Source organism: Microcaecilia unicolor, chromosome 4, assembly GCF_901765095.1.
Source record: "Microcaecilia unicolor chromosome 4, aMicUni1.1, whole genome shotgun sequence".
NCBI classification, from domain to species: Eukaryota; Metazoa; Chordata; class Amphibia; order Gymnophiona; family Siphonopidae; genus Microcaecilia; species Microcaecilia unicolor.
The window spans coordinates 175,657,974-175,671,924 of NC_044034.1; the positions used below are offsets into that span (position 1 = coordinate 175,657,974).

The 13,951-nt window shown below is 41.8% G+C and overlaps 1 protein-coding gene across 1 annotated transcript; it reads right to left on the reverse strand.

Annotated features, from left to right (window-relative positions):
- Nucleotides 1–2,208: 2,208 nt before the first annotated feature.
- Nucleotides 2,209–4,832, reverse strand: ADM (adrenomedullin). Its single transcript, XM_030199496.1, has 4 exons — nt 4,709–4,832; nt 4,136–4,246; nt 3,790–3,930; nt 2,209–3,522 (listed from the first exon to the last, which is right to left on the reverse strand). Exons 2-4 carry the CDS (start codon nt 4,231–4,233, stop codon nt 3,144–3,146), a joined length of 618 nt encoding a protein of 205 aa, XP_030055356.1. The 5' UTR covers nt 4,234–4,246; nt 4,709–4,832; the 3' UTR covers nt 2,209–3,143.
- Between the last annotated feature and the right edge of the window lie 9,119 nt (nt 4,833–13,951).

Genomic DNA, 13,951 nt, shown 5'->3' on the forward strand with positions numbered 1-13,951 from the left:
GGATGGGGCAAGACGTAGGGGCTCAGGAAGTTTATTCCAGGCGTAGGGTGCAGCGAGACAGAAGGCGCGAAGTCTGGAGTTGGCAGTAGTGGAGAAGGGAACAGATAAGAAGGATTTATCCATGGAGCGGAGTGCACGGGAAGGGGTGTAGGGAAGGACAAGTGTGGAGAGATACTGGGGAGCAGCAGAGTGAGTACATTTATAGGTTAGTAGAAGAAGTTTGAACAGGATGCGAAAACGGATAGGGAGCCAGTGAAGGGTCTTGAGGAGAGGGGTAGTATGAGTAAAGCGACCCTGGCGGAAGATGAGATGGGCAGCAGAGTTTTGAACTGACTGGAGAGGGGAGAGGTGACTAAGTGGGAGGCCAGCAAGAAGCAGATTGCAGTAGTCTGAATGAGAGGTGACAAGGGTGTGGATGAGGGTTTTGGTAGAGTGCTCGGAAAGAAAGGAGCGGATTTAAAACAGACAGAAAGTGAAAATATTGCAGGAATCATTGTATACTTCCACCGTCCAAGAAATCAAGCTACTATATAACAAACACTGTTAAGTATTCATCGGCCAAAGAAAACCAAAAGGCAATTGTCAAAGAATTCTGTTGGATTAAAGTGATTGGAAACATTCCAGGTGTTCCACTGAAATATTTGCACCAGGTGAGTAAAGAATGTTGGTCATAGGTGCAGAAATGGTTTCTGATTCAAGAGCATTTATGTTCTGCAAGTGGTCGAGCTATCTGTTAGTGAGATGCATAAATAATTTCAAACATCGCATTATGTTTTCAAATCATCTTAGGTAAATACCATTATCATCTGTCATTTGATTCAAAGGATTGATTGGCAGCAATGATTCATGAATTTACCTTTAAAACAAAAGAGTCATGCTGGTTCAGACTGTGTCAGAGGTCCATCCAGCCCAGCATCCTGTCTTTTAACAGTGGCCATACCACATTGCTTAGAAATACCTGGTGGTTCCCACGGTGGGGGGGGGCATTCTCCCTTGGTCACTCCCAGAAATAAGCAATGGGAATCTCCCAAATAATTGTTAAGGGGTCTGGTCTCCAGAAACCTGTACTCACAGCTCTATTACTAAAAGAAATATATCTGGTTTATAAAATCAGGGTTCTCAAGCCAGACAAGAACATTTGAAAAGACTTAATAGCTAACATCTAAGAAATTGTAGAAAATAATACCTTGTAATCCAGGAAGACTAATTTAATACCACTGTGAAATTCTCTTGCTGTTGTGGTTCAGGAAGAAGGAAATAAATGTAACCACATTATTCTCTGTAAATTATGTAAAGTGCTTATAAAGAGAATTTTGTTTTTTTAGCTTTGTGTCTTAAGATGTTGATATAAATGTAAAAATAAAATGCTTATTATTTTTATCATTAGTAGTGGAGGACTTCAATTATACTTTTTGGCACAAAAGGAACAGTAGGTACAAAATTTAGTCTGTGAGCCCTCTAAGGACTAGGAAATACCAACTGTACCTTAAAGTAACTCACCTCCAGCTCTTACTGAAAATGGTGTGGTGTGAGCAACATCCAAATAAATAAATAACAGGATGATGAAAAAAGAACCTGTACTGGTTTGTTGTAACAATAATAGTCAACAGCAGTAGGTGGCGTAGAAACCTCAGAGTTAGCCTGGGCTCAGGTTTATTTTTGTGGCCTGTGGTTTGGATGCGTCCCAGTGAAAAATGAAGAGATTTAACTGCATTGTACAACCGCAATGATCTGGTTGGCGTCTAACTTTAACCTAAACTGTAGCCCAGGAAATCCTTCAAAATATCAGCCTTGGAACTGACATTATTTTGGGGAAAAGCACAGACAACAAATCTTTTGCTTTATTGTGTAACGCTGAAGGCTGCTGCTGTTGTTGTCTTTGATTAATTGCAGAAGAGTAAGCTAACCTGGTAAGTTCAACTTCAGACAGTTTGCAGCCTGTTTATAGCAGAGTGTGGAAATTTCCTTTGGAGTTTTCCGAAATAGATGATCTCATGTACCCTAAGCAGTGCGGTTTGTTTTTCCTGAATTTACCTTATGGGAGCTTCTTCTTGGCTCGTTCTGTTTTGAACATATCTGACAAATTACCTTAAATATACATACTTGTGTGCCTCCTTATGACAGACAAATGACACCTGGTCAGTACGAATTGCAAACACTGATGAAAAATGACCACTTAAATTGCGCCAGAAATAACAAGTCTGCAAATAATCATAGGGTTTTTATTATGTCACATTACCCATTTGAACGAAATAGATAATACATACATTTTCTTTCACACATCTGGAATGTTCAAAAAGAGAGAGATGGACAGATACTTCATCTTGAGATAGGCGGTATCCTCAGACATTAAAAATAAAGATAGGAAATGCCCTTATATAACAACATACAAAAATAATTCTGATTTCAAAACGTTACAGAAAACAAGAAACAAAACAGAATTTAAATATCATCATATACATATACCATGACAAACACAAAAATTGCACTTTGTTTTAGGAGGTTTACATTCAAGTATAAAACAATCCTTAACGGACTGACTTAGCGTCTGTCGGATCCCTTATCCAACTGAGGAGCGGCGTTTAATTCAGTCCAGCCACAGCAGACGTGGATCGGAGTCCCTGTAAATCCCGCACCAAGGTTCATAGCTTCAGCTTCTATCAGCGTCAAAAGCATGTGGTTAGTAGTGGCCGATGGCAGATCCACAGCCCGATCTGGCTCTCCGACTGCCAGTTTCGGTGATGTGAGTCTTTAATTCACAGTTCCCGCAGACACTGGTTTACAGACAGATAGACAATGGGAGGGGAGCCTGTCCGGAGGGGGGGGGGCGGAGGAGTTTGCTACATGTCCAACAAGTGCCGATCGCACTTTCCTGTCCCCTTTGATTCAGTGGTTCCCCATGTGATCACGTCCTCGTCCCACTGCAGAGATCATACCGGACTCCAAAAGTCACAAGTGCAATACCCCACAGCCGCGCCCCTCCCTGGAGTTTCCCCGCAGGGGTCGGGTCAGCTACCAGCTTCTTCAGTTGCAGCTGCGAGTGCAGAAGGGGATTCAGAAGCCCCCCACCCCTTCTTTTCGGAGGTTTTTTGTGCACACTCCTCCCAGGCTCTGGCAGAGGCGCCTACTTCTTGCTCCTGCTCTTAAGTCCTCAGGAAGGCGAGCTGAGCGTGCGCCCTCTTCAGGCTGGATTGGGGAGCGTCAGCGTTTCTCCGGACCTGCTCTTGTCCTTTCTCTGACGTCCGGCTGCTGCTGCTGCTGCCTCTGAGCCACAGTGGCCTCAGTTTGCCCTCGATGACCTGGAAAAGCGCCCTGCTGTCCGGCACAGCGCGCCTTCTCCTGCCATAACCTTGCGAGCTCATCTTTCTGCTGGGAGCTGCGTTGTCCTTTTGCTTATCTGTATAGTGGTAAAGCACGTGGGCGAGGTTCTGCACCGTGCACGTCCCGAATCGACATCCCACCTTCACCAGGTTGTCAGTGCTCGGACGGTGCCTTTTCACACGCATGTGAGCGCTAGGAGTGCTGCAAAAGAACAAGGCAAGAGATATTAGCAAACCCAGGAATGATAACACCATAGTCAGTTTCTATTTTGACTTCAGCCTCATGGCAGTGAATTATCTTACCCCAACTGAGTCTTTCAAACCTCTAAATGTTTATAAGAAATGAATGTGACCTTGGTTCCCCTCCCCACCCGGGGCGATTGTGAAATGCCTCTAGTGCCGAATGCTTTCCATTTAACTATTTAAATCTCTACATGCATGCTCCACCTATTGCAGTTATTAAAATTACCTGTCTTGAAGATTCAAGGGATCCTTCATATTCTCTGTCCTTATGAACGGGGATCTTATACTCGAATTAACTTCTTGAGCATAGGGTTTACTTGGTGCCCTTAATTCTCTCCTTATTCGGCTGAGCACCCTCACATTCCATCTGAAAACATGCAAAAGCAAAAAGTCACTAAATACAACAGCCAATGCAGCAGTTTAGCACACGCACTGTACAAACTGAGACAGGAAGCAAAGTAAAGTAAAGAAAATAAAAAATGCACACAGTTATGGAATGGTTTATACTAGATCATAAGTCATTAGTTTAAAGGTGGGAAGCTAATAGCAGGTCAGCAGAACAGAAGGCTCACCTTTTTTTCAGTTCTGAAGCAACGTCCAGTCTTACAGCACTGGCACCCAGGAAGGTCACAGAACTGAGATAAAGCAGGGCTACTGGAACCAGTTTCATTTTGGCAGTTTTCCTGTTGGAGAAAAGAGAAACTCATTATAGGATTTACCGACTTTGCTTCACACCACCAAGTGCATGCATGTACCGCAGCATAGTTCTAATCTCTAGGAATTTCTCTGCACTATGTTCCTCATATTTACTCAGCAATTTCTAATACAGCAAATAAAAAAACCTTTGAGTTCACGTGTCATATGTTGGCTTATTAGATAATTCAAGGCTACAGCATTGCCAAACCACTGGCTCTAACGTGAAGAAGGGAATTAAATAAGTAGCCCGTATTTTTCAGTGCCAGGTTTGTCTGGACTAGCTACTTTTGAAAGATTAGTATTTTTTAATCACATTGAACAATCGCTCTTGATTTAAAAACTGATCCAAAACTAGCAGTGTGACTTCAGAATCACAAGTCCTAACAGCATTTTTTTTACGTTTACCTCCCCCCCCCCCCCCCCAGTTTGTTTTGCAAAGACATACATACCTGATAATGCTGATAATCCACAGACACAAATGTTCTTCTAATTTATCGATCCCGAGATCAAAATTATCCAGCAAGTGCGGCTATATGTGTAGTAGAGCGCTGATAAATCCCTCTTTGTGTCCCACTGAAGAAACCACTGTGAATGTCCTAAGCTGCGGTGCAGCCTTTTATAGCAGCAGCCGGGAGGGGGCGGGACTGCGCTACGTGCCAATCGCACGCTCCTGGCTCGTTCTCTTTCTGCTGGCTTTCACCTTCCGTCTGAAGACCCCCCAGATACATTTTTATAGGATTAGTCACGTTATTGTCAAGATTGGTCAACAGGATACAAACAAATTAAGCAACATACCAAAGAGAAGACCTGCGTGTCTGCAAATACCTAGATTTTGGAAGATTATGCATAGAAAGAAATAGTTTAAACATGGTTCATTAATAAAAAGTTTCCATCCTCGGATAAATTCTGTACCTGGACTGTTCTACAGCGCAATATTACAGCTGCTTAAATGTTTAACAATAGCAATAGGGTATATACAAAGCGTGCTAAGTACAGTAAACATCTTGATTTTGAGAGGTCATTAGCATAATAACCCTATGACAAATAAGTGTGACTAGAATCATTTTTCATTCATACATTTGTAACTATTAAACTGCCCAAGTGATCAGTGTTTAAGGATAACTTGTTAAAACTATAAATTAGTTCCTTTTCAAAGCAGTTGACTACATGGAGGCGTATTTTCAAAGCACAAAGCTAAGTACCTATGGAACTTTGAAAGTCTTTGAAAATGAGCCCCAAATTGTCGTAGCCTTCATTTGCTTTCAATAATGTGTTGTTGCCATTTAAATTGCATGTTAAAATTCAAACTATTTTCAATTTAGCAGAAACAGTACGTGAGTCAGAGAACCGAGACTGAAATAGAGTGGCTCGGACTGAATCGGTCAACAGATTAAGATGACCATGGAAACCAGCAGAATGTGGTTTTTCCCCCCACATATTTCGGTTAAAACAGAGATCGGGAGCGTATTTCAAATAGAAGCTCATTGGAGAAGGGCGATAACGTCTCCACAGGTATTGCAGCAGCACAATCAGAGGTTTTGAGGGCCATACAAATCTTAAATGTTAGTACTAATAAGTATAGGACACCTTCCAACCGCTATCTTTTACTTTTTTTGTTTGTTTGTTTCTTGTAATTTGAATACTTAACATTGTTTAATGCCTAGGGTATCCTGCGCCTACTGGAGAAAGCTCCCTCTGATGCCCTGTAATTAAAACGTGAACAATTACAGCGCAGAGAAAGTAGGCTAAAACTCAGTCATAAATATTATTATTGATACCATGACAAATATAGACTTCTTGCAGCAAGAGTGAGATTCAGATGAGGCACCGTCTCTTTACCTCCATGATAGATGCAGATTATTCCCGACAAGCGTGTACAAAAGTTGTATTCTGACACATGAAGGCCAATAGTGATCAGTTTGATCCATCTTTCAAAACTGTATTTTTGTAGTTCTTGTATGCTTGCCTGACCATAAATGATTTCAGGCTGTGCTACTGATTTTCCTTATTCAAACTACAACCCCCCTCCCCCTTCCCATACTGACAGCTTGTCTACAGTTGCTTGAAGAGCAATGTACCCTTGATGACGATTTCTAAGGATGATTACTTCTTTATCTTTAAATCTTCAGTCCGCTGGAGTCATATTTTTTAAGATGATTAAGAAGTAACAGAATTCTACACAGATATTTCCCTCCTTCGCTTTCCTATCCACCAGATATTTTGTCCGAAGAGAGAAGAGAATAAGGAATGCAATGAGATGTAAAATCTAATATATGTGCCAGAAAAGTGCACCAGACTGGCAAAACAGCAAATAAAAGCTTCAGATCCGAAGATAAAAATAAAATATATATAAATGTTTGCTTTAATCTGTACACTAAGGTGTTCTTTATCTCGAAAATGTTGGTCGTATTAGCGCTGTCCCTGCACATGGTTCTGATCAGTCACAGTTTAAGAACAATGGGTTTTACAAATCATGCTAGATAACAAACAGTAACTTGGAACTTAGGTCCACTTATAATTTGATGTCAAGCGATCTTTCTGGAAGACTCCATCCAGCGCTGTGCTTTCTAAAAAGTTAAATCTCATCAATATGAAATTGTTATACAAACGGCTTTAGCTTTCCAGGTTCTTGACCTAAAACCAATAGCTTTAGGACTTTCCCAGTGCTGGCTATTAAGCTCACTTCATAATCTTGCAATGCCCATGCCAGACATAAAATTCCAGCGACAGAATACTTAAGTCTACCTAATTTCACCAACCCCTGCATAAATTCATGGCAGCAGAACACACTGTTAACCTCAGGCGGGGAAATAAGTACTACTACTACTACTTATCACTTCTATAGCGCTACAAGGCATACCAGCGCTGTACACCATACATGAAAAAGACAGTCCCTGCTCAAAGAGCTCACAAGCTAAATAGGACAGGACAGACAGAACAACTAAGAGGTAAATAGGAAGGAACAAATATAACAACTAAGAGGTAAAGGAATGAAAGGTGGGGATAAAAGGGTACAGAGCAAGTGAGTAGCGGTTAGGAGTCAAAAGCAGCATTAAAGAGGTGGGCTTTTAGCCTGGATTTGAAAACGGCCAAAGACGGGGCTAGACTACAGGCTCAAGAAGTTTATTCCAGGCGTGAGGTGCAGCGAGATAAAAGGAGCAGAGTCTGGAATTAGCAGTAGAGGAGAAGGGGACAGACAAGAGAGATTTATCCCCATTTTGAGAGCCACATTTTTTTCCCATTTTATCCATCATTCTTTCATTACAGGTGCTACATTTTATTTGAATATTGTACCTGTTTGTGTTAAGACTCATTGTTCAGACCTGCTTTCTGCAGATTCTCAAATATTAATTCATTTGTTACTTATTTGGCCTAATCAGTACTTTTTCAGATGTTTTTGGCTCTGTGGCTTTGTCCATCACAATTCCAGTGGTAGATCTAAAACCAGGCCATATATTAACATTCCCCTCTTCACCCTATCCCATAGGGTGACACCAGGGTTCATGTACCATGGTACCATCCATTCCAGAAGGTATCCTATAAGGCCATCAAATTTTCTTTGTCTCAATGCAAACCGGTACAGTCTGAATTATTTGGTTTCAGATTACCATCCTGGCACCACTTCAATTATTTCTATCCTTCCTACTTATCTATCTCTATGGTTATACAAAAACTTATAGTTACTATACTTCTACCCTTTAATATGCAGATTCTATCTTATTCTTACCTATTTTATCATTAATTCTTTGGTTATATATTGATTATATCTTATCTTATAAAGCTTTATATGGTTATATTGTATCCCTGTGTGTGCTATTACCTGATTATACAGTTGCAGACATCTCTCTAGTGTCTCTAGCAGTTGCATAGCGATTGGTCCTTCTCAGAGGGAGATAGTCCAATGTGTTATCTCCTGTGGTGTTGGGAAGGAGATTTTCGTACAGGACATATTGTCCAGCTGTTGTCTTTTTCATTATTGCAGTTTCGATTAAGCGTTCTACTAAGCCTCTAGCACAAGGGATTATGCAACACCCTACTAGCACAAAAATTGCTACCACTATGATTATAGTTGTGGCTGCTGAAATGATAAATGTCTTCCATTTACCAAAAGCTTTATCCATCCAACCAGTCCAGGATGTATCAACGCCAGAGTTTTCTGCCAACTCTTGTGACAGTGAGGTTAAGCCTTCCAAAGCTCTGGTGATTGATCCATCTGGAGCTGTATTGTTGGGGATAAAGGTGCAACACTGTGTACCTATCTTTTGGCACACCCCGCCATCCGCTGCTAGAAGTTGGTCAAGAACTAATCTATTTTCCAACGTCATCCTGCTGGTGGCGTCTAATTGTGTTGCAATTCCTTTAACTGCGTCCCTAGTGTAGTTCACAAATCTTTGCTGGTTGTAATATATATAATTAATCCAGTCTACGTTCTTATTTATAGTGGACCACCAAAAGAAAACTGATTCAAATCCTGCAGCTATTTGGTTTCTGGCTTTGAACTCATCAGGGACCCCTCTTGGAACACCAATAGCATCTATATAGACCCGATCATCAAAAGATCCAGGCATTGCATTTCTCTTCACTCGTGAGGAAGAGCTGCTGTGAGGAGGGAGTAAAGAGGCTATTATAATTGGAATTACCAATTTGACTAAGGCACATCTGCCTGTCCAACTTCTGTGAAGTGTATGGTGGATAGTATGGGCTCCACAGTACCACCATATGTCTGCTCTAGCTTGTGAAAAGTCTGTGAGATTAAGATTTCGCAGACTCCCTTTTTCTAAGGTTGTGTTACAATTAGTCAAATTTCCTAAAAACCGTGTATTTTTCACCCCATATCGTTCTATACATGTATGATATCTGGTAGCAGGATCTGGAATCCTGAATGCAGGTGGAACCCTCATCCGAGGGGGCAAGTAGGGGTGGTGCTTGTCAAGATGCTGACAAGACTGATTGACTTCTTCTTTTACCTGCAATAATTCTAACATACACCAAAAACCATCTGGATCATTGTGGAGATCTAAAGGGAAAGGAACTACCGTTGGTTCTGCTCTTGCATGGGAACAAAAATAACAATTAGAGACATTCAAGCTCTTTGTAGTATAATGTGCCCATTCGAGCCATAGGTTTGTTTCTCCAAATCCTGTTTCTAATGCTATTAAATCTTTGGAATTATTAATTGGCACGATCTGGTAAGGAATTTTTACTTCTGGGATCTTAGTTGGCACCAAAGGATTTGGTTCTGGTTGAGCTGGGGGTGGAATAATCTTGAACGTTCCAACCGGATCTCTACCTGTGGCATCAATTCCTATGGAATAAGTTCTGTATGTAGTGGCTGTTACTCCTCTGAAAGTAACAGCCACTTGATTACATTTGGTCATTGGACAGAGGCCATTCACTCGCAATTTCATGATAGAAATGCTCTTTTTGAGATCTGGAATCTCACTACCTGAGTAGGGGACCCACGACCCTGTATACCACCATACTTGTGCCCAACTTCCGCAATTGGAGAAGGGACACAGGTATACCTCAAAAGCTGACAAGTATTGCTGTACAGGATGTGCCCCACACATTGTGTAAGCACAGACATCAAGGGTTATTGTGGTTGTGTCCGTGGTGGTGGGTAATGCTATTTCGTAAGGGGTAATGAATTGTTTTAGAAAACTTTCTAGCTGCTGTGTTCCTTGTATCATGGGCATGGTGAGCACACACAACAGGAGGAAGACTAAGGACTTCATGTTGGTAGTTTTCATGGTTAAATGTAAGATCTGGATTGTACCAAAGGTAATTGGCGGTTAATGAAAATGAGTAACACAATAAATCCTAGGGTCTTAACCAGAACTGTAATTGCTATAATTAATATTCCAAGGTATACCAAAGCTTGATATATCATCAGGAAGAATTTGGGTTGGGTTGGTAAATTCTAATAACTGGGTAGGGTGGGTAAATTCTAATAGCTCCTCTTTCAGGAGGGTCGGGGATATCGAAAAGACTGTATACTTCCAAAGGTCCCAATCCAACCTCTCTAATGAACAGAAAGGGTATCCAATCAGTGCCCAGTACGGCGTATGTGATTATCCAAAAATCTACAACGTCACCAGTTTCTGGTCTTATTAGGAGGTCGTCGGTTTGTTCTATTTGTAAACCTAAGGTTCCTCCAAACAGTATCACAGTGTCTGTAACCGTTCGGCTAGGACCTAGTGTCCAATTCTCAAACAAAGGTTCACACAATGTCAGATATCGGGTGAAGGGGTCCCAATTGGGATCGTCTTCTGGAGCTGGGTCCCAATGAGGATGTAGTAACTCTCTTAGATCAAGAAGGTACTCTGGGGGTTCAGGGATTAAGTGTACACCTAAACTAAAAGGCGATGGTGGGGGAGAATCAGGTGGAGAGGGCGGGTTATCTGGTAAATTCTGGGACATATATTGATGGTTACTTAAGGATGCTGAGCTATCTGGGAGGTCGAGTGGCTGGGACGGTGATGTTTGGAGTGGCTAAAGTAGTATTCGTGGGAGGAGGAGCGTCACTAGGAGGAACCAGAGAATAAGGAGGAGGGGTGGGTCGTAATTCGAGCAAGGTAATATTATCCTCAAAAGTAGTTGTAAGATTGGGGACAATATGGACCGAGCTACTGATATTATTGGGAACAGTTGTAGAATGCAAAACAGGAGAATCAGTGAGGATAGGAGTAGTCGCAGAGGTTGCAATAGGCTCTGGAGGATTGCCAGTTGAAAAGTCTGTTGTGGCAGATGTGTCTGCCCAGGGGGTGGGATGACTGGTGGCAATGGGAGTTATCTTTGAGGTCGTCTGGAGGGATCTGTATGCAAACAGGCGTGTAAATGCGGTGTATTGTTGGGGCTCTGTGTAGGCTGCTGTAGTAAGTGGTGGAGCAGGAGTAGATGTAAGTACCGAAGTAGTTACAAGTACTGCTGGAGTAGTTGCAAGTACAGAGGTAGTTGCAAGTACCGTGGCGTTTCCGGCTGGCAAGGTAACGTTGCCAGTGGGAAAGGCAGTAAGTGTGATCCAAAGATCAAGGAGGTTACTATCAGCAGTATAGGTAAACAGGGTAGTGAAAAACAAAACCAAACCTATACAAAGTAGGATGATGCACACGAGTCCAACAGCAAACAATCGAGCAGATGGAAAGCAGAAGAAGAGGGTGTATTGATGTAACACCGTCACTGCTGCTGAGACAACGCTCGGACGGGTGCTGGTTCCGTCCGTGTCGTCAGGAATGGTGTCGCCTTCCAAATAAGTGTCGTCGAAGTCGTTCGACCAATGGGAATTGGTTTCAGATACCTGCTCAGAATGACACTTATCAACAGGGTAAAGTCCAATGTCCAGTGGGTCTGGTGGATCAGGTTCCTTGATATTGTCGAGGGCAGCAAGGTTCTCAGCGGTTGGTTCCCTGCGGAGACTTTTACCAGCGGGGGAGGGTGGTGGTATCAACACTTTCAAAGTGTATCTCATATTGGAGTAGAGGAGTAGCCTAGTGGAGCGGACTTTGATCCTGGGGAACTAGGTTTGATTCCCACTGTAGCTCCTTGTGACCTTGAGCAAGTCACTTAACCCTCCATTATCCCAGGTACCAAAACTTAGAATGTGAGACCTCTAGTGACAGAGAAAGTACCTGCATATAATATGTACAGTGCTGTGTACCTCTAGTAGTGCTATAGAAATGATTAGTAGTAGTATATTCCTGAATATTGTGGATATCCTGAAAACCTGACTGCCTGGGGTGCCTCCATGACCAGGTTTGGGAACCACCTCCCTAACCCCACCACACTGACCATCTGTAAGCAGTGTCTGAGCTCCCATTAAGTTATTGTGAAAAATATGAGAAGTACTTTAAAGACTCTACCTGGAGGAGAGGAAGCACAACGAAAAAGATGTTCTACACCATGTGGAAACTCAAAAGAATAAAACCATTCTTCCCGAGATACATCTTCCGCACCCTGGTACAGTCAATGGTAATAAGTCATCTAGATTACTGCAATGCACTATACGCCGGATGCAAAGAACAGACAATCAAAAAACTCCAAACTGCCCAGAACATGGCCGCCAGACTCATATTTGGAAAAACTAAATATGAAAGTGCAAAACCCCTAAGAGAGAAACTTCACTGGCTCCCACTCAAGGAACACATCACGTTCAAGATCTGCACGATAGTACACAAAATCATTCACACAGACGCCCAAATCTACATGCTAAACCTCGTAGACCTACCTCCCAGAAACGCCACAAGATCATCCCGCAAATTTCTCAACCTGCACTACCCCAGCTGCAAAGGGCTTAAATACAAGCAGATGCATGCCACCACCTTCTCCTACATGAGCACGCAGATATGGAATGCATTACCTACAGACCTGAAAGCAATCAGCGAAACAACAGTCTTTCGAAAATCCCTGAAGACATTCTTCTTCAACAAGGCCTACAATGAGAACCTATAGCTTCACTAAACTAATCTATGAAAACATTTATCCTTCGAAAATCCTTGAAGACATTCTTCTTTTTCTACAAGTCCCACAATGAGAACCTATAGCCTCACTAAGTCACCCCACTAACCCAATCAATTAAGAATGCCTACCTTCTACAACTACCCTAATCACTCTCTTCCTTCTTCTCTTACCTCTCCTAATTACACAGTAATAATTGTATCTGATATCCTGTAATGACAATGTTTCAAATCTATGTAAGCCACATTGAGCCTGCAAATAGGTGGGGGAATGTGGGATACAAATGCAATAAATAACATAAAAATAAAATTTGAACACAATAGCCAAACAGACAGTACTAGTCCAGGTCATGAATAGAACATGAGCTTCGAAGAGAGTTTGAGGAGAAGTTATCAACAAGGGCTACTGTCAAGATGGGTTATTTTTTCACAAACTGTACTATTTTAACACAGGGTCTCATTGCATAAAATGGGACTTGTGCTATAGTAGCATGAGTTGTAGTAAAATAACTCATCTTAACAGTAGCCCACATTGATAACTTCCCCCACTTTGACTCTGTCATACCCCGCTGCTATTGAGATACAAAATAATCGTGTATGACCTCATGCTTTCATTTTAATGTATGCTTTAGCATATAAACCGCTAATTCTTTCACCTACAGGCATACCAAACATTTCTCTTTTAAGAGAAACTTTGTTAAATAATCTATTTTCTTTTCCATGTTTTATTTGGTTTGATTTCTATTGATAACCTTAAATAATCTAGAAATTAGTGAGGAGGATTTCTTTAAACTGGAGGGAGTATATTATGAATCTATTTTTAAGTAGAAGACAATGGATCAGACAGGATGAAGAGCGAACGTTTATTAAAATAGCCCAAAATGGCCACATTTCACCTATGGCAGAGTTCTTTAGGGGAAGCAACTAAAGGGGATTCTAAAGGCACACTTCCCCTCAGTGGAAGAAAGGGCTGCTGGCACTAGAGGCAACCACATTTCAGTTTCCACTTCAGATTCAGCACTGAAACTGACCCAAAATCCAGGTTTCGGTTTCTGCAAAAAAAAAAAAAAAACACGTCAGCAACATTTCTGCCACACTGAGGAGGTGCAAGTGTCTGTAGGGTCAATCTGTACAGCATATGGTCTATAGCAGGCTTGGCCAACCTTTTTCTATTAGGGGCCACATTTTTTATTTTGTAACATTCAGAAGTCCAAAACACACTGTCATATTTTGCCACGA

What these genes read in the sequence shown, in the direction of transcription:
- ADM (XM_030199496.1), bottom strand. Translation starts at nt 4,233, where the DNA reads ATGAAACTGGTTCCAGTAGCCCTGCTTTATCTCAGTTCTGTGACCTTC. An exon ending in GCTTCAGAACTGAAAAAAAG is followed by an intron (nt 3,931 to 4,135) that starts GTGAGCCTTCTG and finishes GCATGTTTTCAG; the next exon opens with ATGGAATGTGAGGGTGCTCA. An exon ending in CCCTTGAATCTTCAAGACAG is followed by an intron (nt 3,523 to 3,789) that starts GTAATTTTAATA and finishes GTTCTTTTGCAG; the next exon opens with CACTCCTAGCGCTCACATGC.